Source organism: Sparus aurata, chromosome 23 (genome assembly GCF_900880675.1).
Source record: "Sparus aurata chromosome 23, fSpaAur1.1, whole genome shotgun sequence".
Taxonomy (NCBI): Eukaryota; Metazoa; Chordata; class Actinopteri; order Spariformes; family Sparidae; genus Sparus; species Sparus aurata.
Genome location: NC_044209.1, coordinates 9857142 through 9884288, shown reverse-complemented (window position 1 = coordinate 9884288; position 27147 = coordinate 9857142). Strand labels below are relative to the sequence as shown.

The window sequence follows — 27147 nt, the reverse complement described above, 5'->3', positions numbered from 1 at the left end:
GATATCTCCAAAGAGTCTGACCTGCTCATTCTGATTTCGGCCGATTCTGATTTTTTTTTTCCTAAGGAATATAAATGACAGCGTGTGCAAACATTTGTATGTTCATAATAAACCATTGGTCTAACTTTATTTCTCTCTCACCCTGTCTCACTCAATAAAAGTGCTCTGTAATTGGACAACATCCAGCTGACAATGAACTTCAGTACATCCCACCTTCTCTAACATGTTTTAAGGTGTTTCATTGAGGGACATGAAAGTGAAACGGTGACTTTAAGTTCCCCCTGTTGAGCATTAATCAGTGTTCACAGTTACCCAGGACTGTATTATGTCACATTTCTGACCCTCGACTACAGTGTTTTACTTTCCCAAATAAAAAACACGCTGCAACAGAACACACATTTGTGTCAACTCGTGACTGTAGATGACAGCAAAACGCGGAAAAGACTCTGACACATGGCTGAAATGGAAGGAGTGCACATAAATCAGGTAAACAACACAAAACATTTCATTTCTCTCTATCAGATTGGCTCGCAGCCCTGTTGGTGGGATGGCCACATCTGATGGCAAAGAATCAGGCTTATCTGACTGAACCTATTTCGGTCCATGGCCAAAATTTCAAACTATTCTTATAATAGTCTGTGTAAGATATTTGATCTTCATCTTCATCTGTACATTTCTCAATTGGAAAGAAACTGTCAGGACACACACACACACACTCACAATTGATTTACAATCAACAAACGAATGCTACGTTTCTTGAAAGATTTATTCAAACAGGACACATGGGCCAACGTCGTATGAGTGCCTATAGACATTTCAGTCAGTTAGTCAGTCAAAACTTTATCTATATAGCATTTTGTATGCGTGAAAATCCGGTTCACATCCCTTCACCCTAAAAAAAAACCTCTAGAGAAATTTTGACTTGAGTTACAGAGAGCGACGTCAGATTGCCCGGTCTGCTTTTATAACTATAAAAAGCCCTTATATAAGCTGAGTAGTCAACAAATTTCACAGCAGACAAGTGGTACAGCATACATATATAAACAAGTAGTACATAGCAATCCAAGGCAGCCTATTGCTGCCTAATACAAATTATCATGAAACAACGCATGATTTTTTTTTTGTTTTTTTTGTTTTTTTTGCAGATGCAAAAGCTGTACAGGAAATCACAGAATCTTCCCTTTTCGTCTTTCAGCTAATGTGTTGGCAAAGCACTTGGATACAATGCAATATCTTTTTAACATTAAGTACGTGAGTGCATGTATACCGTTACGATGGAACTCAAAGAGATCACAAGCAAATCGAACATTTGACATCCTCTGGTGGTAAGGGAGGGGGTGAGCGGGCAGGGGGAGGGGAGGAAGGGTGCGCAGCCATGAGTCTAAAATCTGGAAGCACTTTTCCATCAGTCAAATGAACTTTTTTTTTTTCTTTTCTTTTTTTTTTTTTTTCCTTTTTCTGTTTTTTGACAGCAGGAGCTTAATCATTGAAAAAACACAGTACAAAAAACAAACTCGACAGAAAAACAAAGAAACAATTGTAACCATACACCATAATCTATATATTGCTAGGGATCATGGAGCCCAAGTATGTCTACCAGGTTGCATTCAGATAACCTGCGGTAGAATACTTGCATTGTTTCTTTTTATAGAGAGGAAGTTTTACAAACAACAGTCAGTTAGCTCCGACGCGAGCGAGAGACGCCATAGTCTGTCATCAATCAGGAGAGATTGAGTAAAACGCACTCTAAGCTGATGATCCAAAACAGTCTCAGCATTCTCACTGTTTTGGATGGTTCAGGCATCAGTTAGGTGTACTCAGTTTCTCCTGATTCAAGGCTTTTGGTCCTGTTTTGTACCACAAATTGTGGACATTGTATGGAAGATATAGTTAGTGTTACACCTCTGTGGCTCCTGTGTCGTGTTTTCGTGTGTGTGCGCATGTTTGTGCATGTGTTCAAGTATGTACATCGTCCACGGCAGACGCAAAACTGTGGCCCGTCAGAGGCTTTTCAGTCTTAATTTATTCAGCTTCACCAACTGTTTTTTTTACAGGCAGTCCTCTGCCTGGAGGGAGTCATAGAAGTCCATCCAGCATTGATGAAAAAAAAATCCTGGATTCCAACCACAGGGAAATTAACTCTGAAAAGTGTTTACCAACACATCCGCATGATTGTGTCTTGTGACTGTGGCACGACTGATGCGGATTTCCGATATATGAGAATCAGCTCCTCACAGAGCTCGTTTGAACCGTCAGCAGACCACTGTTAGCCGTGCTAGCCGATAAAACTTGAGGAAAGTTGTGAAGAAGTTGTCAGTCTCTGCGAGTTTGCTGGTAGCCTGTCCTTAGGCTCTGTTCGTCCTGTACCGTAGTACGGACTGTAAATCCTTCAGCCAGTGTTGTGTTAAACCTCCGGCGCTGTTTGTATGAATGGGTCCTGCTCCTTCACAAGACCCGACCACAACAACAACACTGTTGAAATTGTGCGATTCAGAGCAAAGAGCGACTCCCCCCTTTCATCTACAGTTGCACAGCGCTTTTGAAAGCTGGTCGTTTGAGCACATCAGAGAGATAAAACCCAGAATTAATGTCTTTAGACGACCCAGACAAATCTGAATGAAAAACAACCGCGGCCGTATCAGCTGTGTCCACGCAGCCCAATTTCTCTTTACTGTCTCATCTCCTTCATCTCGCTCCCAAGCCCTCTGCTGAGCCAACTCTTTTGCTCGGTTCTCCCTTTGGTTTTAACACCCACGCCCTCATTAGCACCCACCCCTAAACTCGGAGTAGGGCTCCATATACTGAGAGACATGGAGAGATAAGGATGGGGAGAGGGCGGTCGGGCGCTTATTGCTTTACTGACGCATATTGCTTGTTTACTTGCTGTCATTCCTCGTTTGTTCTCAACCTCTAATGCATTCCGAGTGATTAAGGACAGACCCCACAGAATATTTTGGTAGGGCTTTTAGAGGCCAGAAAACTTTTTTTCGTATGAAGTGACCCACTTAAAGCGTGGCACCTCGTGGGAATAAAAGTCAAAGAGAGAGGGAAGAAGAAACCTGCTGTAACATGGTACATTACATACTGTGCAGCGCTGGCAAGAGCATAAGCGCAGATGTGTTTGATGCATATTCACACTATGCATATCCCATTGATGCTTTTGTATTCATGATCCCCATTCTCGGCTGATCCCTTATTACAAAAGCATGCCAGCGGCTCCGAGCGCCGCTCCAACAGCTTGCCTTACAGGTTTTTCACATCTTGGAGAGGTAAAGCAGAGAAGCCACTGCAGCATTACAAACAAGCATAATATTGCTAATTTATTCTCTCTCATTAAAGTTTTACTCTGTTGCCCATTTTGTTCTCCTGTGTGCACTCACAGCTCCATAAAATTGAGATGCAAATTGGGGGAATTTGGCTGAGTGACATTTCAGCTTGGGAGAAAATTGAATGGATTCAAAAATTTAAAAAAGCTTTTACACAAAATCCACTTGGTTCATTTTTAAGGTGGTAGCGGAATCTCCAGATGTGAATAATATATTGCAAAGCATCTGGCTGATCATGCCTCAGCATGTGTTAGTTTGTGTGCGATCGAAATCTGCTCGCACGTGTGTGAGCGAGACGGCGTATCAGGGAGTGAAGTCTGCCACGCTGTGACGGACTCTTTCATTAATCATAGTTCTCACACACACATGCAAAGACGACCCGGTGTGAATATCATGCTATACAACAGCTTGGCGCACTGGGTGCCGAACAACCAGAAGAGTGCTTGGGACCCATCGCTCAGCCCTCCGTGGACATGGATGCGCAGAGGGATGTCGGGTGGGTGGAGGACAGTCTGCCAGGAAGCACGAAAAGAGATGGAGAGAAAGTGCTAAATAGCGTGTGACTCTGCTAAGCGCTGCCGTTTGATTAGGCTCCACCACCTGTCTGATGCGCCGTAGCATGTGCCAGGCATATGCACTGCGGCAGAGCTGGTGTCCTCATGATAACAAATGAAGGTGAATTCAATCAGTGAGTCACACTTGCTGTTCTACAGCGGAGGAGAAGGTGAGAATATGTGGTGTGGAGGAGGAGAATGTGTCAACTCCATCAGTAACCAGCATTGGAAGAGCTACTCGAAAAAAGCAGCATATTACTCATCGGTAGAAGTAATAAATTGCATTACTTGTTACATTACTTTGTCACTCAGCCAAGCTGCATCGTCTAAAGGTGTATTTTGTAAAACAAGGCCAGGGGGGGGCAGCATATGACCAGAGAAATCGTCGACTGCTGCTCTTTGCTAACTATCCTACTTAGCTACCGTTAACACGCTAATTAGCTCAGGGCTCAGTAAGACGTGGAGCGTCAAATGGCGCTCAGCTCAAATGGGTTTAGCAGCCTGAAAGTGAACACAACTGTAGAATGAACTGGGACTGAACAGCTAAGGGAATAGGAGGTCAGTTTGATGACAACGGACACAGTACAGAGGTGATTTACAGTGGCCCTTAACAGGACTAGGACACCAGGGAAGGGAAGACACGACAGGTGGGGAGAGACTCTGTGAATTGAGGATTTATTTTGACCAACCCAGAGGTGATTGGGGAAAGACAAACGAAGACTGTGTTGGTGTGTTTAGTTAATCTCAAGTTGGAATGAAGTGTGTTTTGCGATGAGTTAATGAGGCCTCGTCTTCTATTCAGCTATTGTAGCTCCATGGGTCAAGCTTACTTTGCATTCACCATCTTGGTTGTAGAGTTTTGGAAACACAAGAGGTTGCACGAAACAACATATTACGGGGCAAGCTGTGCGAGCCAATGTCAGTTTTCCAAGTAAATGTGACGTTTCCTTGAATCATTTCAAACACGTGTGAAAGTAAACAAATAAACTTGCTGCCTCATCATGGCTAACTGCACAGCCGATATAAAAATCTGGGCTTACTTGTTGGCTAACGTGCATAAGTATCGGGCTAGAGTCTTCTCCCCCTTTTGTCAAAGAAATGGAGCACTGTGCATTTTAGATTGTAAAATTTGACCATTTTCATGCCAAAGAAGCCACGTGTGTTGAACGTGTTTGAAAGCATTCGAAGCAGAAAGGACATGGCTGCTCAGGTGCCAGCAGTCATTCATTTGTGGAGGTTAAAGTAGCTACTTCATTTACTGGGAGTGGAGTAAATTGCACAGCGCTGGCAGGTGGCTTCGGCCTCACAGATTACGTTAGCATAGCGGCAGCAAACACATGCATCAAACAGCTGTGCTGAGGTAAAGCCATGCTGGGAAAAGGTGTTCCTGTAATGCATCAACGCATTTTCCTTCCTACATTGTAAAAACTTGCCGTGATGTTAATAATTAGTGTTTGATTATGAAATAATGACTGCAAACTTACGGAGCTGTCACCTTTATGCAGTAAAGTGGATCTTGGTGTATGTATTCCTATATTCATTTCACCTCCTGAGACAACCCGATGCCCGTAACAACATGCGGCACTGGCTGACATTTCTCTGACACAAACCCAGTCCCATCTGTCAAAGCCAGAGAGGAAGCAAGAATGCAGTGACTTTGTGATGACCTTTCTGAACGCGTGGACACCTTTGCTCCCTTTCGAGGGGACGCGTCCTGGGTTTTCCTTTAGAGGTAAACATCCACAGCGACACAAGAGACGGTGACTGCAACGAGCAGCTCAACAAACAGTTACAAATACCGACAAGAGAGCTCGCGTATTCACTTCCCCAGCTTCTGAGGATCAGTGCGTGGAGAGTGGAGTCTGCATCTGCTTGTGTGTCAGTGGGGGGTGCCTGTGGTCCCTGACACTGCTGGGAACCTTCTGTAGTTTTTGACAAGTGCGTAGTGTGTCTGTGTGTGTTTGTGTGTGTGCATGGTTCAGATCCTTCTCATCTCATTTGCCCCTGGAATGAGATGAATAACCAACCCCCTCCTCCTCCCGCCCCTGCCCTCCTCTCTCTGGTATGAATTGCCAGGCTGATATCTCACTCTCCGGAGGGGCTGGAGGGCAACGAGAGCTGACAACACAATGGCATTGTCTCTGCTGATGGGGAGCCGAAGTCTTAGGGGGAAACACTTCCCTTCACCAGCCTCTCTGACGGGACTCTGAAAAAGCAGGGGGCTTGGGGGCGGAGCTGGTTTGGGGGGTAAAACGTTGTCTGTGTGTGGGATTTGAACATTTGTGCGTGGTGGAGTGGTGCTACAGAGCCGGTGCAGAGTGTCAGAGAGGTGAGACGGTAGAGAGGAAGAGGAGAAGCAGAGAGGTGTGCCAACACGCTGAGAGGCCACTCAATTATTTAGAAGAGCCGCCGGGGTTCAAAGAGTCACAGCCAACACCTGCCAATCCGCCACCTTCCCAGCTTATCTGCTGCTGCTGTTGTTTTTGATCCAGTGGTCTCAAAAAGTAGACAAACACCACTCACATTATTATTAATGTTGTCAACAACGATGAGGAAAATGCAGAGTTAAAAAAAATTCAGATTATACACGATATTCGCTCGCTCCCTTCTCGCCGTGACGGCTGTGGATATATAAAAGATATCTGAGCATTTCTTTCCGCTTCCTCTTCTGTCTGTTCACCCGTTCGTCCCCATGTTCAGACAGTGACCTCTGTCTTGCTGTTGGTGGGCAGTCCCTTGTGCTTGGGGTGCATGTGCGGCGAGTGGCCGTAGCCCAGCGGCTGCGAGAAGAGCTCGGGAAGTGTCTCGATGCTGAACTGCCTCTTGTTGGAGTAGGCCTGGCGCCGGCTGTTCTGCTGGTGCAGCGTGTGGTGCTGCGGCTGCTGCTGGATGGGGTGGTGCTGCTGCCCCTGGAGGGTCATGTGGGAGGCCACCGGGTGCTGGATGTGGCTCTTGCTGGGGTCCCACGCTTTGAACGCCGAGCTGGAGGTGAGCGGGTGGGTGTTGGTCTTGGAGATTTTCGGCTTGGGGATCTGGGAGGCGTTGATTGTGATGGCGAGCGGCGCGTGGATGTCGGGCGGCGGGAGGAAGGGCTTGTCCTTGGGGTGGAAGTTGATTGGCTGGAAAGTGGGAGGGGACTGGCGGTGGGTGTAGTCTACCATCGGGTAGCTCTTGTAGTAGTCTCTCGCAGTCGTGTCTGGATGACGGGAGAGACAGTGGAGGAAGAGAAAGAAAGGAAGAGACGTGGTTAAATCATGACGTGGAACTTCAGTTATTGATAAAAGCAATCAGTGTTTTTTGTTGATATGAAGCTGGCAAACTTTAACTGTAGTATAATGGTGACACACAGCAGTATTATTCAGAACAAAAAAAAAGTGTCCATGTTATTGAGGTGATAATTCAGAAACATTTATCCTTTCCGTGACTGAATAAACAAGCTGTTCTCAGCAGAAAATGAGGTCCCACGACTCCGAAGTCAGTTCTGCAGTTCTGAGTTTGGCTTGAGTATACGCTAGCATATGTCGCAGTTTAGCTAAATGGTATGATTATAAGTTGTATTTTTTGTGTGGCCGCAACAAAGCCACGACCCTGCTCCTCCTGACTGAATAATTGACATGCATTTGCTCCGCTTGCCCCACTGCTCAGGCGTCAGCGTGTCTGCGTCCATGAGGATCTGAGCGTTCCATATTTATGTGTTTGAGCTTTGAACCGTCTTCACGCTGGCCATGGAGTCAAAAATACCAACGGCAACGGGGAGAAGCAAAAAGAGGGAGAGAGAGAGAGAGAGAGAGAGAGAGGGGAAGAGGAGAAATAACCCACAGATGAAGGGAAAAAGCCCTCCGAGTGAATGTCGGGCAAAACAGGAGATTTGTAGGGAATAAAAATAGAGCGGGTTCGGCGTGTCGAGTCAGATTAGAGCAGGCTCCCTGAGTGGAACTCGACTCTGCTGTTCGGTCATCACCACTATACCCCCGGCATCACACACACTCCGCCCTAAAGACACCAACAACCTTGTTTTGCTTAGCCTCATTTTATCGGCTTCTTCTTCCTGGAGAGAAATAAGATACTGAGATTAAAAAACATGCAAAAAAACCCCATTCTAACGTTTTGTTGTTGGTGTGTTTTCAACATCGTAACATCTGTCTTCCTCGGAACACAACAGGAGGCAGCTTGTACTACATGCTCGTGACTAGACACATTCGCCTGCGCGCCGTGCTCCCGATCTTATCATTATTACGCTCCAAACAAGAACACGATGATGAGATTATGTCAACGGTCTGGTCAGAAGATTTATGAGCAGTTGTGTTGCGTTTGGCGTAATGAATGTCGGCGAGTGTTGCTGGTTTTTTCGTGGCTGTTAATGCTGTACCCTGCGCTCTACTGGAAAATTCATCAGAGAGCATATTTGCACCATTGGGGCTGCTTGAGCTCCGAGTTTTGCGCTTGCAATTACAGGAAAATGGAGGAAAAGTCTTTGAACAGTTTTCAGATGAACACCACTAACAGAAGTCACCCGTTAATGACCTCATCTGCTGCAGTTTCTCCCTCTCTAGCTGCTGCTGTCAATTCATTTCTAATCATTTACTCCACTCAGGACGACTGAGAAACATTTTCTCACGTCTGTGCTTCCAAGAAACACCTTGAGGAGTAGCCTCACATTCACACACGTGGGGAGAACTGTCCGGCGCTTTTGCCGTCCGGTAATTGCTTATTGAACACTTCAAATGTTGGTCCAGTGTGTAACTGCAGGGCACTGCAACAGCGGCTGTTGAGGAAGGAGACAGTCGGCGGTAATCATCTGCTCCCTGCGTAACATACTCGGACCAAAGATTTAAATGCAATCCTGATTTTCTCTTCACCCGTGGGAACTGTTGTGTAACTGGATATTTTCCCTCAGGGCACGACAAAGCAGCCAGAGTGTATTTTTTTTAACAAAGAATTGGTTTATTGATGAAAGATGTTTAATGTTTTGAACTATTTCCACAGTCTATTTTTCTGTACAAGGAGAGGACATTAACCACCTAGATGGTGCAAGAGAGCGGCTGAAACATAGAATACATCCCATGAACGAACACGGCGCCAGAGAATACTGCAGAGGTCTTTAAAGTTATAATCCTCAAGGTTCTGATGAAACCAAAAAAATGACTATTTATAGTTGGCCTATGTCTGCTATAGCTATGAAATGTATTTATATTTAGTAACTTTCTCTCTTTACAGCCGTACTTTTTGAGCAGCAGCCCGGGACAGCTAGGCGCCTCTCCATTCTTCTTGGTTTGCACGTTGTCTTTGAATGTTAAGGATGATTTAAGCACACCACTTCACCAAATACAGTGTATAACAAAGGTCTAGCTGTTTGTTGAGATTGTAATGGTGAAATGTTACATGTTGCGTCTTTAAATTGAAAATCATTTCTGTGCCACGTCAAGCAGTTCAACGTTCAGACCAAGGCCCATGGGCCAGAGTTGGCCCGCCATGAGGTTGGATTTAGCCTGCTATGTTTCATGAATCACTGTTTTTGCTCGGTTTTTGTCAGTTAAAATGCTCTTTATGGAAACCTAATTATTATCAATTATTTTTCAGAATTGTTGTTGTGCAGACGTCGGCCAATTAAGGCTTAACTTGGGATCCTAGTACGGAAGCCCGAATAAAGCTTTTACATTAATCATTTTAATTGCGCAAATTACAGAGATTTAGGAGGCAGAGCTCGTATTAACAAAGCGACATACTCATTGTGTATTGTGTCCCGATATTGATGACTAAGAATGAGGAGCATAAATACTAAAACTGCTTTGCTGTCATTTAACATTTTTAAGATAGGCGTGAACGTGATGAGGATTAGTGTGGAATATATGAATGTGTGTGCGTTTGTGTCTGTACATTCATATATTTACATACATGCTACTGCATGTGTGCCGGGCATTATGCAACAAAGAACACATTTGCATTCGTCCTATGCACGCTGATTGGGGAGTAAGCGGCTCGATTTCTACGCGTCTTTGCTGTGAAGTGCATCAAAAGGTTTCTGGCAGCTTTTCAGCCACGATTAACGTCAGCAGGGCCGCTGCAGACAGACACACATGATTCAGGTTTAATGTACAGAATGCCATAAAAAGAACATGTAAGCATTCTGACATTTTTTTTTTTCACGTTTAATGCTGCTTTATTGTTCATCACTTCGTACTGATTGTGGACGCTGGATGTCTCTTTTTTTTGGAGCAGCTGAAGCTCCAGCAGCAAAAACATCGAGAGAAATTGTGTTCAAATCTCTGGACAGGGCCGGAGAATCTGGGACGGGCGCAGAAACAATGAATTAAACACACTCTTCCTCCCCACAGCAACTGCTGTTGCCGTCCACTTGAGTGTTTCCACACATGTTGCCAGCAGGAGCACCTGACAGCGCCGTCCGCTGTGACTGTATTAGGCGCCTTCCTCTCCATTTCACAGACTCTCCATCTGCTCGTCCGTGCTCTGCGTGTCTCTCACTTGTCTCTTGTTTTCATTCTCTCCATCTGTATTTCATTCATTTCGTACACTTGAACAACATCAGCTCCTGCTTCTCTTTCCATCAGTAGCCTAAAGCGAGGCCCGTGGGCCCAATCTGAGCCACCCCATTATAACTGCATAGGCTGGGCTCTCCAAAGGCTAACAGAGTTTGACAACACACTGGATTTGGTCTATTTTTAATCCATTTTATTATTTCAGAGCAGTTATTCTGTGAGTGAACCTGCACAGTGCGATGTATGTTAACACACATCAAATTGGCCTAGGCCTAAAACACAGATATTATGCATATTCACACGTCCTAATGTTTTTCTGTGAGTAGCACATGATTCGTGTTATATCCAGCGGCCACCTGTCACACCTCATGAATTTGGTGATCTTTCCCTCTTTTTGACAACATATCGGCCACATTAAACACAGTATATGTTCATCTACATGTTTTCCCTCTTCAGCTCTCTTTATCTCCCTCTTTTCCACGTTTGCTGTGACAGTTTGTTCTGTAACTGCCTGTTCAAAAATTCATTGCAGCACTATGATGTCTTACACTGAATGAAATATCTAAACCCCAGACAGCATGTTGTTGCTGCACCATTACCTCAAATAGCAATATTTAGAAAGAAATCCAGACTGAAGTATTGGGTGCTAAACTTTGGGATCTCCATTTGAATTTGAAACACGGCTCTGCGGGCTCCGAGCGATGCTTGACAACACATTTCTCCATCTTTTAAGTGCGGAGCCACAGGAAGGTCCATTTAGGATTCAGCACATTATATCCTGCGAGACAACCAATAAACTCACAAGTTACAGAACAAATCTTTACTCAAACCAAAATGTTTTCATCTCAGAAAAATACTGGTTTGGAAAAATGTCAAGAACGTTCTCCTCATTAGTCTCCACAGGTGCTCCACTCATCAGCGCTAGAAAACAAACCCTTGAACCGGCGGCGCTCCTTCATCTTCAAAGCCAACTTATGTGGAATTTGAGATCATTTTAATTCATGTATTCATCGAAAAATACCAAAATGTATTCGATCCATTAACATCACAGGAAGCACATGCTAAAAAATTCATTTAATCTTGGACTGAGCATCATGTTATTTTCCTGCAACATGTTGAAAAACTTTATCGGTGAATCGATTTTGTGGTTTCAGTGGGAAATGACAACCAATCATTGTTCCTGTTGATGATGTCGTTATGCTTAAAATCAGGATCTAGGCTCTCTTTAAATCTTCTCCACTGCATCTTCAAATGTTGTCCGGGCTGTTGGATTATAAGACTTTACTGCAATTTTGCAAGACTTCAGGCAGTCTTGGCTCAGAATTGGAGTCCTGGTGTCCTGGCAAACAGAGTTTCACGCCTTTTTCTGAGAACATCCGGCCACCTTCTGTCTCATCTTGTCTTTTCTGGAAACCGGACACTCAGTGGAGACTGACCTGGATCCAGCTCAGTAACAGTAACAGTTTGTGAAATCGACATGAAATCAAATCTGCTCGATTTGTGTACATGGGAACACATTTTCCACACTCAAATGGAAAATCTGTGTCCATGTACATGAAACCATTTGTTGCTGTTCCACAGACTGGTCTTTTGACAAAAATCACGATCTTTCTCTCATCTTAAAGAGTCAATATGTACGAATCTTAGTTAAAAATATTCAAAACTTTTCTGAAATGATTAAAAGAATATGAACAATTAGCAGTTTTGGCATTATGATGTACATATTGTGTTGCAGACCTATCTACTGAGGTTAGCATGCTTACAAGCTAGCTGGGACTTGTCCCGGTCCAAAGCTACGGGTGTAAACACTCCATTGGTCCTCAAACTCCCAGTCTGAACCTCTAACTGCGCAGCTAACTGAGCTAGCTAGCAACGGCGGTTACGGTTAGCAGCAGTTAGCGGTTACTCTTTGACAGGTGGCCAATTCTTACACATTGTCCCTTTAACCAAAGTGAGTCCTGCACATTTAACTGTCAAAAGAGACGTTTTTGCGACATAAAATTGCGAACTAAATGTTGTAATGGCTTTTGAATAATGACACCATCAGTGTTTAGATTGGTTTCCTTTCAACCTCACTTTTGCAATGTAATTACATCTGTCACTAGACAGGAAATCTCCCAGGGAAATGAAGGCTGACTGGTGATTAAATCCATTTTCTATCTGCTTTCATGTCTCCATTATAGACAAAATGAAATGTTTTGTCCTGTGATGCTTCTCTAAAGAAAAAGAAAAATGCGCCAACAAATCCAGCAGGAAACGCTTTGGAGGGTTGTCTCTTTCCACATTATACTCCGTGCCTCTACGTGAAGTATTTGGTTTTCCTAACCTTTTCCTCAAGACAAATCTTAGACCACCTAAATCCAACCACGTGTCTTTATCTCTTCCTCCTCTCGCTCCGACATCCCACTTGTTCATTCTGTCTCTATCTCTCACACTTTCTCACTTCCTAACCTTCTCGCTGCCGGTCCACCTGTCCTCCTTTAATTAAGATAGATATATCAGAGGCGCTCGTGCCAGAGTCCTGCTGCTGCACCTGGCAGAGGTTTGCTGTCGCAGAGTCCCGACCTCTCTGACCTGTTATGCTCTGCGTCTTTTCCATCTTTTCGCTTTCGCTTAATTTCCTCAATTTTTTTTACCGCTTGTATCTTGCTTTGTAGGAGATATTTTTTTTAAAAAAGAAACACGAGCTGTCAACAGTTTCATTTAGTCCAAATGTGATTATAAAGATTTCAAAGCAGCTTGGTGCAGACACCTGCTGGTTCACTTGGCAAAAGGTCGGCAGTCCCACCCACAACTGTTGTGTGTCCTAGCCATGACTTTGTCCACACAGCCAGGATCTCCGGACCTGGTGGCGGGTTTACTGCCCAGCGAGAGAACTGATAAGCATGTGTGAAAAGATGATTGGGTTGTGTTTACGCTTATGTTTCCCACTTTGTGAGTGTAATGGGAGACAATAAACAAACCAAAATACTGACTTCAGGTGTGTTATGGTTGCCGAAACATCAGAACTGCACTGGAACAGGAGGGTAAATACGGAGGAGTAGTGTGTGTGTGTATGTGTGTGTGTGTTAGGTGGAGACAGAAACAGCAGATACCAAACAGAGGAGGACAAAGAGGAGCACTTCATCGTCTATGTGTCATCACACGGAGACAGAACACCTAGACGTCGGGAGGGAGGAGGGAGCGGAGCATCGCACCTCGACGTGTGAGGGAAGTTATTTTGAGCGAGTCTTCATTGAGATGTGGCTGACTTCTGTCGCTCACGGTTCGGTGGTTGGGGGGGGTTAGTGCTGCTGCTGGATTCGGCCTTTGTTTCTCACATAAGAGAATAATGAGATGAGATTTTCTGTTTCCTGCTCTTCTACTGTTCAGTCACTTTGCCGGCTTTTCTCATTTTTTAACTGCACATCCTATTCTGTAACACTGTTTGCAACCGACTTCCAAAAAAACCAAAAAAAAAAGGTGGAATTTAGGCCAGTGAGCTGAGGGCTGTGATGTAAGTCATCACTTTAGTGTAAAGGTAAGTACACTCCAATCTTATGCACAAAGTCTCTCCAACAGTTGAGTGTGGGGCAACAACCACAAGATGTGTGGCCTCACAACTAAAGTACACAGTGGAACTGAAATTTACTATGATTATGGGTACACTCACTCACTCACAACAATAACAGTAATAAATTAAATCACGACTTCTAAAGCAGCCGTCAATGACATCATTATAAATGACACCACGACTGTTGTACTGCGGATCACAATGACGTCACTAGAGTCAGTTTCCAATCACTTCCTGAGAGCTTGCTTGCTGTAAGTAATTTAAAGATATATTACACCTGGCCAGGAACGCTGGAAGTCAGCAACGACCTGGGACTGCTGAGAGGTCAGTCAATATGACATCATGGTAAATGGTGCACGACATCAATGTTTTTTGAATGAATTGAAACTGTCAGGACAACTTAAGGCAAAGTGTTATTGCCAAAAATGTACAATGAGAGGTTTTGCACTGCGGAAGACATAAAAAACTTGAACACCGACATACTGTAATTCGAAGCAGCCACAGCAACTACAGTTAATGATAGCAAAGAGATGAAGAAGGAGGGAAATTCCCCAGACTCAATTTTGAGCATTGCTGAGAGAGGAGAAACTTTATGGACTTTTTTTAATGCTTTAAAAGTCTGCATCTACGTCACTTGTTAAGGACAACGCTGTTTTGCTTTGAATCTCCAGACATATTTTGTGGACTATTAAACAGTTTGAACCTATCTCTTTGACCCTGTCAACTGGGAACCATTAAAGTGTCAGCTAGACACAGCCTTTTCCATCTATCTACTGAGTCAGTAGCTTAATTATTATTAATAGCTAACTAGCTAGCCTATTGCTAGCGACAATTTTCCTTTCACCAAATTGATAGTTGCTGCTTAAAATCCAAAGTCTGGTTTCATCTACCACTGTCTGATAATCAAGGAGCCTTTGTTTAAAACATTACAAAGAATGTAATTATGTAAATCTGCCACTGCTATTAATGTACACTGCAGTATTTGTCATATAAGACACTTGACAGCCGCTGTGGCGCCGTCCTTTAAAACTTTGGATGTCTCATGCTCTTTAGATTCTGTGTCTGATGCTCTGCAGTGATGATGGACAGTCCCGTCTCTCTGTGCATACCATGTCAATGAACAGTACATGTTCATGTGTCAAACTGTCGCTCCTCATCATTGTCACCGTGCCCTTGTCTGTCTGCAGTGATCAGATGATAGATGGTGTGTGTGTGACTACGTACATGTTTACGCCAGTGCCCTCTATGTGTGCATATGCAGAAGGGAGGAGTATAATGTCTGTGTGTGTGTGTGTGTTGTGGCTAGGACATGTTTATGTGTGTGTTTTCTCAGTGTGTTTCTGTGTATGTGTGTGTGGGAGAGAGAGGCCTGAGGACGAGCTCGAAGCGAGAAACCGGTGGTTTCAAACTGCTGCTGTCCAGACTACTGTCACTAACCATCCACCGATGCCTCACTGCGTTAATGTGTGTGTTTTGTTCCTTTTTGTTTGATGTAAACCAGTTGAGGTACCAGTTGTGTCATCACCATGGCATTATGGGAGCACACATTTATGCCAACCCCTTTTTTTTCCAGAGCTGATTCATGGTTACTATTAACAGAAAGGCAGGCTGTCAATAATATTGCAGCGGTGCTGCAGGCAGATGACTGTCCCGTCCAAAACAAACCACACACAGTGTTTCTTTTTCAAGGCTGTGAGGCAACGACGATCCTAATGTCAGCTGTGTTCAATACGGGACTTCCCTGTTTCCATGTTTCATAAAGCTAGTCACCATTAACGTTACGCAATGTTTTCACTTCGTATCTATGTTCACCTATGATTCTAACTGACGGATCCAAAAACAACACAGCGAGCATTATGTCAGTAAGGTGTGAGGACAAAGCATTCAGGGTGCTTTGGTTTAATTTCTAGAAGGCTCTGAAGCTATTGGTGTTGATTTGGGTTGTAGTCTGGTGACCATGAAGTCCAGTTTGGGGAACTGAACAAATAAAGATATAAATAAGTGGTATGTAATAGTAAACAAGCCTTTTAATGTACCATTCCTTTAAATAATAAGGATGGTTATTTAAATAAATAAATGTGGTCATTAATTAATTATAAAATGTGGCTTAAATTGATATTTCTGTTTTAATTACATCTGCCGGGCAGGTTACTTCCTCCCTTGTGTCCGTTTGTTTGTTGGTTTGTCAGCAGGATTACACAAAAACTATTGAACGCATTTCCACAAAACTTGGATGGGTGTCAGCCCAGAATAGATCCCATAAACTTTTGATGTCAGTCCGGATAAGGGGATGGATCCAGGACTATCATCTCATTTCGACATTTTCATAAATTTCTCAGGAAATAATGCGTGGATCTTTACGAAGAACATCAGGCATAATTAGGTGGCAGGTATCCACGAGTGAGTACAAAAGGGAAATGGTGGGCCTTGGGGGAGGAATATGCTCTACTGAGTGCTATTCTAGTTTGCCTCTGTATCCTCTTTACCAACCATTCTATCATTCTCATTTGGATTACTATTTCATTTTATTGTTACGTTTACAATTATCATTTATTTACACATTTCAGCAAAAGAAATGAGAAGACAATACATATATATGGTGTATACATATATAAATGTAAAAATTGTAAAATATGATACATTTTTAAATTAATTAATACAATTGCAAATTAAATAAGTTTCAAATTTCAAGTTTAGTTTCAAGTTTATTTATTTATTCATACATAGCCAAGAGATAAACATATACAATTTAGACCAATTTGACATCTGTAATGGTCCTTTGGCATGCATGAAATGGGTCCCCCAAAGTAAGCTATTGAAAGCTTTTAGGAGGGGGCTCAGTAAATACATAGGGGAATTAATGTAAAGGTAAGTAAATACAGAAAGGAATTGAAACAGAAATATCAAATGATGTCACATTTTACCCATGAATTAATGCCTAAATGTTTTTATTTATTACATTTTTAAATGGTGCATTTTGATGGCATTCATTTATTTAGAACTTTATTTAGTTTGGATTTTGGCAGGTTAAATCCTCCATAGTCCAGAGTAACATTAGGTTTTAAAAGAAAATAACTTTGCTAAATTTCCCCTGTTCTCTCCAACACCTGCAGTAGTTCTTTTTAAAAAAAATATTGGATCCCAGTACGCACTGGTAGAGCACATTTGTATTTATGAAAGGGAAATTATTGAAATCATTGTAGGCTGTCTATCTTGTGATTGGTTGCTGGGATCTGATATCATATGGTTCTCAGCACTCAAACATGACTCGGTGAGATCGGCTGATAGTCCGATTCATAACAAAGTCGTTGTCCTTATGAATGATTTTCCTACTTCCCCATTTACTGAGTGTATATTTTTCATAATCCTCATTCAGGTGTCTACACTGTAGCATTCGGCCTCATTGTTCATCCAGCCACATGTGTGTCTTCAGGTAGCCTGTGTGTGTGTGTGCGCGTGTTTGTGTGTCCAACTGTGTGTATGTGTGTGTGTGTGTTTCTGTTATCCTACTCACCCACGGCCTTTAGCGAGGTGTACTTGTTGAAGCCAATTCCCAGGTTGTTGTGGGGATGAGACAGGGCCATGGCTGGACCCAGGGGAGACAGGGCTGCGTTGTTCAGATGGTTATGATCTGAGCGAGCGAGAGGCAGACAAAGAGACAGAGAGAGCGAGAGAGAGAGAGACAGAGAGACAGATAGGGAATTCACATTTGAATATGGAGCACTTAATAAATACATTTTCTGAGGTGTCAGCCAAGGAAGAAGTGTGTTTCCGCTAACAAGCGTTATGAGAAATAATCCCAAGAGGAAGCCAGTGTATCACATAATTAAGTCCTCTGCAGCTTATATACATCATGGCCCCTTTAGGGCACATTCCAACTTTAGAAGACATTTACGTTTTTGGCCTTCAGATGTGATGTTTGTACACTGTATCCAGAATGTGACGTAAGATGCAACTTAAGCTCATTTAGTGAAAACGGATGCAATGATTAGCTATGGGTTGGATAACTGTGTGCGCATTTCTATCAGCCCCCCATTACATAATGTTTCTGCTTAAAATAACAGATGTATTCATAAAGCTTTAGATGCGCAGGTCGAGCGGGACAGAGGCCATCGTTGTTTAACACAGGCCTCGTAGCTGACAGGCAAAGTAACAGACAAGTTTATGTTTTTATGTCTCTTTACATTCGAACGAATACAGACACACAATTAATCCCTCATTTGTGAATAATTAGGACATAACGGGTCTCAGCATTTCATTAAAACATGAAGTGTTGGCAGTAATGTTTCTGCAAGTCCTGGATGCATTTATTATGTTTACATGACTGAAATTTTAAGAATATGTGTCAAATCATGTTCACATCGCATCTTTGTGACCTGACTGTAATATCGGGATACAGAGGGGATAGTGTTGAGGGAATAGAGCTGCCGAGCCAGTGACTGCAGTTTCGGCCTGTGTTTCAACATTTGTAAGCACTGGTGTTTTCAACAAAAGTCGAGACATCTTCCAGCTGTGATTGTGGTGACCGAATCAGACTGAATTTGAAACCAAAACAAGACATTTCCTTTGTGCCTAAACACAACCAGACCTCAACTACCATGTGTTACAACATCAAATTATTTTTTTTTCTGGCAAAACAAGAGGTATAAGGTAGTTTATCATGTCTTATACCAATTGTGAGATCAAGTTTTAACACATTCATTCACCATTCCTGGTTCGCATTGTTTTGGGAAGAATATTGAAGTCACTGCATCAATGGTTTCGTTCATGCTTCACAAACATTGGCTAATTGGCCGCTGAAATATAACCTCATTTCATGTTGATGCAGCTGCAGCTGAGCCATTGCAGCCTGACACTGCTAACAATTACTGTGCTGATACACACATGCCAACACCACAAACCCTCCTCAGGTGCTATATCTTCTTTGAGAGCTTCCTCAAATTAAAGTTTGTTGCGTGACTGCAGTCACAATAGCGATTGAAGCGAATATGTGAATGCTATTCCTCTCATCTATAGAATACTTGATGCCTTTCAGCTCATTGTTTTGGTTTTACAACTTCATATGTTTAGTCTCACTGCTCTCATTAACTTTATTTCCAGCAGCAGTAAAAGCTGTTGATACCCACAGTGCACCACCTGCCCTGCACCATACAACAGACAGAAAAAGTTAGCAACTAGCTAGGTGAGCCCAGCGGAGCATTTTGCGGCTAAGGGGCCAGACAGTTTTCTCGTGAGTTGGTGGAGACCAAAAACGGAGCTAAAAGGAGAGTGAAAATTGGATTTAGGATGCCAACTGCTGCAAAATGGATTAATGCAGAAGTTGTTAGAAGTGTTTTGAAAATATCCCACTCAGTATCTTGAACTGTAAAACCCTCCTGGCCCGCGTAGGAAACAAGGTCAGGCCAGGATTACTCCTCAAAAATGTAGACTCTCTGAAAGTCTAAAACTTAAACTGTTACCCACAGGGTTAGAACTACACACACACACACACACACACACACACACACACACACACACACACAGTCTCTCCAACACACATGCATAAACTGACACACAAACCTGACACCCGCGTCCACCAGCCCCACGATGCCTGAGACGCATCAGTGCGAATGAAGCGAGGGGTGAAGGGGAGAGCGAGGCGGAGGGAGCGGGAGAGGCAGGGAGAAAGCTGGAGAGCGAGGGGATGTGAAACCAGCGCTGACTGATTGAATTAGAAATAGATCTTCACTTCCCCGTGTAATTGATATGCAGTGATGACACGCTGTGTGTGGCGGGGGGTGGGGGGCGATGTTGTGACGTTGTGATGTTGTGCCCGTGTAGCTGCTTGTGTGTGTTGTTAAAATAGTGAGGTTGTTGTCGTCTTGTGCGATGCGCCGGTGCCACCTGCTCCCCTCACTCACTCTTCCGAGGCTCCAGAAACCCAAGTTTAAAGGTGCACGAGCTTCTATAAGCCAACCAGACAAAACAAACGAAAACATCACGTTAAAAGATGCCTGCGAGCGCTCAATAAAGTGGGGTTTTTTTTGTTTTTTTAATCTTTCGAGCGATTACTTCATAACAACATTTGAAGAAGTGGCTTTTGCTCTTTAAGTGTCCTACATTCTGATGCCATGTTCTCAAGCGTTCTTCCAGCAAGTCAACAACAGTGGAAATAATGAGAGAGGGAGAGAGGGATGGAGTGAAGAACAGAAAGATAGAGAGTAGAAGGCCGAGATAGACAGGAGGGGAAAAAATCAACTAATTGATGGAAAGATCTCTGGCTGGTCTCCAGTTTGACCACAGGGCTGTTCCTGGCCACCAGAGAGCACGGAGAGAGACAGTGACAGAGAGACAGAGAGTGAATACAGGAGTAATGTGTACACCATATATTTTTATCATTTTATTCTTCACCTCATTTATTCTTGTCTTGTACAACCTGCTTCGGCAATATTAATAACAACCATGCTAATGAGCCACGGAAGAGATCTTTTGGGTTATTTCTCATTTCTGTACTTGAAAAAACAAAAAAAAAGTGAGGTAAATCAAAAAGCAACATGAACACGACCGCAGCGCAAAAGTGAAATATCCGTTTACCATCAACGATACAGGAGGGTATGAAGGCCGCTACAGACGCAGCGCTGCCAAATTAGGTCTACAAAACACCCATTTACTTTTATGGACAATAAAATCAGAAAGGATCTTTTTCTAACCCCCAGATTCCACAGGACCCTCTCTGCGCCGTGATACGGACGCAACACAGCCAACAGAGCTGATGGCAAGTCTATTTTTGATGGAGGCGGACACAGACAATTTGGTTGGTTGAACAGATAAGGATACAGATGATGGTGTGCTCGCCATACTCAGTTAACATCATGGTTTAGTTCAGTAAACAAAAACTTGGCATCCCCAAGTTTAGCCACGGGCTAATTACTCCACACTGTTCACCAGCTAGTTGGTAACTTGACTTCTGGGTCCTGAGCAGGTTCTGGAGCATTTGGTGGGTTTTTAGAGCATTTTCACGGAAAACAGCTGGTGACTGCAGTCGTAAAGTTGCAGTACCCTTAGCAAAAAGTAGTATACTTGAAGTTCATTTTATGCTTGAGTATAAGTATAAGTATAGGTAGTATACTATGGACCATGTACTTGTAGCATACTAGAAAGTATACTAATCTAATACTTCTTCGGACTAAATTGGAACATTTCAAGTTTATAAAAGTATACTTTAAGTATACTTTATGAGGACATTATAAGTTTACAGAAGTACACTTTCAAGTATACATCAAGTACACTCATCTATATACTACTAGTGTACTAAGTATATACTTCTAGTCCACATTTTAGTTTATTAACATGTAAGTTGAGGGGCAATACCTCAAAGCAAATGTGTGTAGTGAAAAACATTTTTATACGGCTAAATTAAATGTAAGCACAACTCAATGACTCAACCTTTTTCTGTACTTACATCAAGATATTGTAAGTACCAGCACTTGTAATGTATCTCCCCAGCAAGAGATTCATCATTTATTATCATACAAGCCCATTGCTTAACGGACGGGAAGTCTCTCCCAGAAAACACCCCTTCACTCACGGTGCCAACATTTTTATCATCTTTGTTAATTCGACACAATTTAACCACAGAACAAGGATGTGAATTAACCCGCAACCGTCTTACACATCATCTTATTCACAAACACATTCAGGAACCATAATTACACTAACAACAACAGAATACCCAAGAGTCTTTGCGCCACAGTCCACAGTATACTAAAGTACAAATATAAGCTTTAGTATTAAAGTATAAGTTTAAGTATTAATGTACTTAGTCTTAGTCTATTCTTTATACTTTTCAGTATAAGCCAAGTATACTTCACTATACTTTTCTTAAGTATATAAAATGTAGTATATAAAAAGTACACTTCAAGTATAATGCCTCAGTTTTAGTATAAAATATACTTGTAGTACACTTAAATAAACTACTTTTTGCGAAGGGTATGTAAGAATTTTGCCTGAGAACATTTAAAACACGACATAAAATGATCAACATTTGATTGCGAAGCTAACCAGCTAGTCTTAGACATAATGCATGTTTAAACCTCACTGGGAACACTACCAAATATATACTACTGAACCAAAACATTAAACTAGTGGCCAGAAAATGTCAACAACAAGCTAAAAGAAGCTAAAATGCTACACTGAGCTGAGAAGGACTGCTGCAGAGTCTGGTAATGTGCTTTCTCTTTATGTATCCATTGTCACGATGAGTGTTTCATCGCTGCATCTTCAATGTTCAGCGAACGATTTGGATTTGATTAAGTGGAACCTTTCCTTACAACACAGCACCCTCCACTCAATACTTTTGCGTATGAATTGGGAACTGAACTTGTGATATCACAATTGTCTCCTCTTTTGGCAAAAAAAAAGAATTGAGTTTCTCTCTGTGAACAGAGTATATACAGTATTTCCATTTGGAGACATCATTTTCATTTTATGAAATGTCAGGTCACCAGCCTGTTTTTATGTGTAATTCAGAAGGCTTCCTGCCTTAGCCACTTTGCCGCTATTCATACGACCGTATTGTGCGAGCGGGAGTGAGAGCAGATTGAAAGGGAATACATTCTTGCCTGTATTCTGTATTCTTGAATAAATTCTCTCTGAATGTCCTACATTTTCCCGGTGTGTGTGTGCATTCATGAGTGTGTGCGTGTCCTTTGATGTGCTATAGTATAGCGGCCTCGGAGGAGAAGCACTCATAAGAATTCAAAGTTATGTTTATTAAAGAGAAGCGGAGAAAGAAATGAGGACTTAAAGTATATGATTGTAATTCACAGTGTGTGTGTGTGTGTGAGATGGATACTATGTGGGTGAGAATAGGAAATGTATAATATTTAAGGTGTGTGTGTGCGACCGCCATGTATGTTGTGGATGCTTTCCGGCCGGCAAACATTTGTTTTTGTTTGTATGTGTGTGCTTGCATGCGTAGTGTGTGTGTGTGACTGGTGTGTGTGCAGGCAGGCAAGCAGCAGAGCACCACTGGGTGATGGCCTAATTCAGCAGGGCTCAACATCAAAGAGGCAGACTGCTGCAAGTGCTTCAGCCAGCCTTACTCTGACATGACTGCTGTCACACACACAGAGAGAGAGGGATGGAGAGATGGAAAAAGGGGAAGAAAGGAAAATAGGCGCGAGGAGGAGAGAGTGTCGTGGGCCGCGGAAAGACAGGAGGGTCCTGTGTTGTTTAATGCATAGCGCATAAAAGTAGCGGGGGTGAACGTCGGAGTCCTGCGAGCCGTGCACACTGAAATGGGCGCACTGCAGAGCACGGAGCATGAAAAGCCAAGTGGCGTATATGTCACTTCGTTTCATGTGTCGGTTTGAGAGGAAAAAATAACAACAAGGACTGAGAGGAGGTCAGAGGAGGAGAGGGAGAAGTTTACTTTATGGTATAGAATGGAAACTTGTCAAGACAATACAGTACAAAGACAATTAGTACAATAAGTATTTTTTTTTTTTTTATATGAGCCTGTGGTGTAATAAAGAATACATGTTCCAGCTGTTTAGGACACTGTCCGAAGTGCAAAAGAAATTATTAAAGCAGAAGCTACAAGATCATACATGTGTCCTCAGTCACTGCATGTAACCAGCATCATCCCGGCACTTAAAGGGGCACTGCATAGTTTTGGAGATGAAATTCAAACTCAGAATTTTAACATTTACAATATTAATGAGTTAATGATACAAACACTGAAATATTTATTTTTTCCATAACTGAATAAACAAGCTGTTCTCAAAGGAAAACAAGGTCGCAAAACACTGTTTGAAGCGAGAAAGGTGGCAGGGTCCGCCACATAAAAACAAAGTAAACCAAATTGTTTGTTTATTGAGTCATGAAAACAAAGACTGTGTTTATTGAGCTTGTTCAGGCAAAATAAAAATAAAAAATGGCATACATATTCTCATCTAACTCCCGGCAAGATAGCAAATGTTTGTACAGTAAATACAAAGAAGCAACGACCCAGACAGCTAGCTCTGCTCTGTGCAATGATAATAAAATCTGTTTACCAGTCCCATCAAAGCTCATGGATTCATACATTACAGTGGTCTATAATTTGTAGTAAAACAAATGACTTCTAAAGGTGCACTATGTAGGTTTTCATATATGAATAAACTGAATGAACAAATTGACCTTAAAGGACAACTTTACTTTGTTTATATGTGGCGGACCCTGCCACCTTTCTAGCTTCAAACAGCTTTCCGGGGACCTTATTTACCTCTGAGAAAAGCTTGTTTATTCAGTTACGGGATAAAATAAATATTTCTGAGTTCATATTATTACCTCATTAATATTGTAAATGTTAAAATACTAAGTTTGATTTTCTTCTCCTGAACTACACAGTGCCCCTTTAAGTCCAAAAGTCGCTTGTTAGAGCGAACACTAGCTTGCCCGCTTGCTAGCCTGACTTTTAGCTCTTCTTTCTTCTTCTGAGAGTGTCCCTCCATATATTTAGTCGCGGTAGCTCTCAATGTCAGAACATAGTCGGGCTCAAGGTGATGTTGCAGAACCAACTCTTTGATTCTCTTGGCCTTTACCACTCTGATTGGCAGCATATCTCCTCGGACCGGTACACCACGCTCTCTCCCCCACGGACATCCTCAGACACTGACGAGTTGCATCACACGTTTTATAACTTACACCTGCCCTTCTGAAAAAGTCTTCAACATTGAGCTTTGATGAGTTGGGAATGAGACTCAACAATCTGCTTTCTTACATATTTGAGCTTTAACCTGAGACTGCCCTTACAAAGCTGGTGGCAGACGGTGTGCGTCTGTATGCAAATGAAACTATAGACCGACATGTGAAACTGGATAAACCCATTCACAGCGAACCGTTGACATCCCTGACGTCAAACTGCTTTTTGTTTTCGCTGCTGCGCTACAAAATGTAAAGCAGCATCCTGAAGCAGGAGGGTGTTGGTAACGGCATGCTCTTTGCGTGTTAAAGCTTCCAGTGTGTGACATATGGGCCTCCCTCATTAATATCTGCGCTGGAAAAAACACACACGCCACCACTTGTTCGAGGCGTTGTGTAGCGCACTGTGTCGTGCTGCGGTCCCTCTGAATCATGCAAACATATCCGCAGAGTATGAGCAGATGCCGCTCCGCCGAGTGCTCTTCCCTTCCTCTCACTGTTCTCCCTCCACGTGTCTTTTTCATCTTCATCTTCACCTCCGTCTCTTTTTCCCCGCGTCACCCAGTTAGTCTAAGTTTTTCTCGTCACGTACCCCAGTCACCTGCTTCTTCCTGTAACTCTTTTTCATCTCACGCTTTCATTCTCTCTCAGGTAATACAGCCCCATCTAGTTGTTTTACAAAAAAGGAAAGTTTTGGGGAGCACTCATCCACCTTTCTCACCTTCTCTCTATCATTGCAGATGAGCATGAAAAGTGTATTTGAATCTTGGCGACACAGTATCTCACAGTAGTTTTGCTTGTTGGCGCTTTGAGACAAAAGCACAGAAGTTTTCATACGTCTGGATTACAATATTTTTCACGCAGCAGAGTAATACATGTTGCCTTGTTGTGTTGCCGGCTGTCTTTGGCGGCAGAATCGCCAGAATTTTTGTAACGCGAACGGGCACAAGAAGCGAGTGATGAAATGACTAGAAAGAGTAGCGGCGCCCACTCGTTCCATGCCCGCCTCCTACTTGCTTTCTTTGGCCCCGCTCTTGTTTGTGTGTGTTAAATGGAGTAGATGGAGTCATTTCAGTACACTGATTCCGAAGAGGAAGTCTCTCTGTCACCCAACCCCCACCCCCACCCCCCAAGCCCGTCCCTCATACACTCTATTTGCAGGGTAAACGAGGGCTTATCCCAGGATAACACCATTACTTTCTGCCTTTAGCCCACACATTGAACAATTGCACTGACTGCCGGCCTGCTCAGCACTTTACATAACGCAGTGGACCGCTATACATGCACGCACACACACACACACACACACACACACACACACTGGACTGGAAATAAACATAGGGGGAGTGAAATAGACACACTGGACACAGGGATGGACAGTGATTTTTACTTTTAAGGACTTGTATTGAATAGATAGTCGGGGAAGGCCTATTGAGCGCAGTAGTGGAGGAGAACAAACTGATAAAGGTGGCGGTGACAGTCAGTGAAGGAAGGACGTGAGTAAGAAAGGAACGAAGGCAAATGTAGATAAAGCAAACTCAGAATGCATTTGGGGAATATGCATTTCTGCAAACCACTCACATGTTGAACAAACTTAAAAACTTTACATTTCTGTAGGTAAAATGTTCAATTACCCGCACATAAATAGCAATATGCTATTCACGAGTGTAATGTTCAGTTTGTAGGGTTTACGGAGGATCTGTTGGCAGAAATGGAAGATAACATTCATCAAATATGTTTTCATCAGTGAATAATCACCTGACAATACAAATCAATGCATTTTTAATAATGATATGAGCCTTTTCTACATTCAGAGGAAGTGAATCCTCTTTCACAGAGTCCACTGTAATGAACCGCCGTGTTCTTACAGTAGCCCAGAGTGGACAAGCCAAACACTGGCTCCAGGGAGAGCCTTCAACTCTGTTGTTTTTTGAGTGGCTGCTGTAGGTTAGGGCTGAGACGAGGTGTGTTCAGTTGGTTGCAGTCTGCAGCCTCACCCCTACATACTATTAAATCCTACACAATGGACATAAACATTTCTTATCATGATAAAAGAATATTGAAGAAGTAAATCAAAAATGGAATCAAATAATCTTCGACAATCTAACTGTAATCTACTACACCTTTTTCTTTGAATGTAATGTATGTAATCTGGGTCAATTATTTATGTAATCTGATTACCTAAATAGCATGTAATCTGGATTACCAAACCCTGGTTGAAGGTAACTGAGAGATCATAAAGCCATGTAATAACAGTCACCATGTAGCCAGGACACAATTAAAAACAAAACTCTGAGAGGAAACTCATTTAACATTTAATGATGACCTTAAAACTAACAAGGTCACAATGTTTATGTAATCCAGTCCACACGAGCAGACACAGCATTCAACATTTATTTGGAGTCTTTCTGGCCACCTGATGCATGTATATTATTCATGCTCCTTTAACTCTTGAAGAAAATATCTGACTCTTTTGCTCTAATGCTGTCTGTCTGCAGTTTGCCTCTGAGCAGGTATTTAATTTGGATTAAACTCGCTAACAATGAGGTGAA

The 27147-nt window shown here is 42.7% G+C and overlaps 1 protein-coding gene across 5 annotated transcripts in view; it reads right to left on the bottom strand.

Annotated features, from left to right (window-relative positions):
• Positions 1-722: 722 nt before the first annotated feature.
• LOC115575431 (protein shisa-8) overlaps positions 723-27147 on the bottom strand; it is a 111125-nt gene continuing 84700 nt past the window's right edge. For 4 of the 5 annotated variants that reach the window (XM_030407497.1, XM_030407499.1, XM_030407498.1 and 1 more), the window contains 2 exons: positions 17445-17561; positions 723-7076 (listed from right to left, as the gene is read on the bottom strand). In XM_030407497.1, the coding sequence (XP_030263357.1) occupies positions 6577-7076; positions 17445-17561 (617 nt within the window). In that variant the 3' untranslated portion in view covers positions 723-6576. The remainder of the gene's footprint in view (positions 7077-17444; positions 17562-27147) is intronic. The other variant, XM_030407501.1, reaches the window with a different exon arrangement.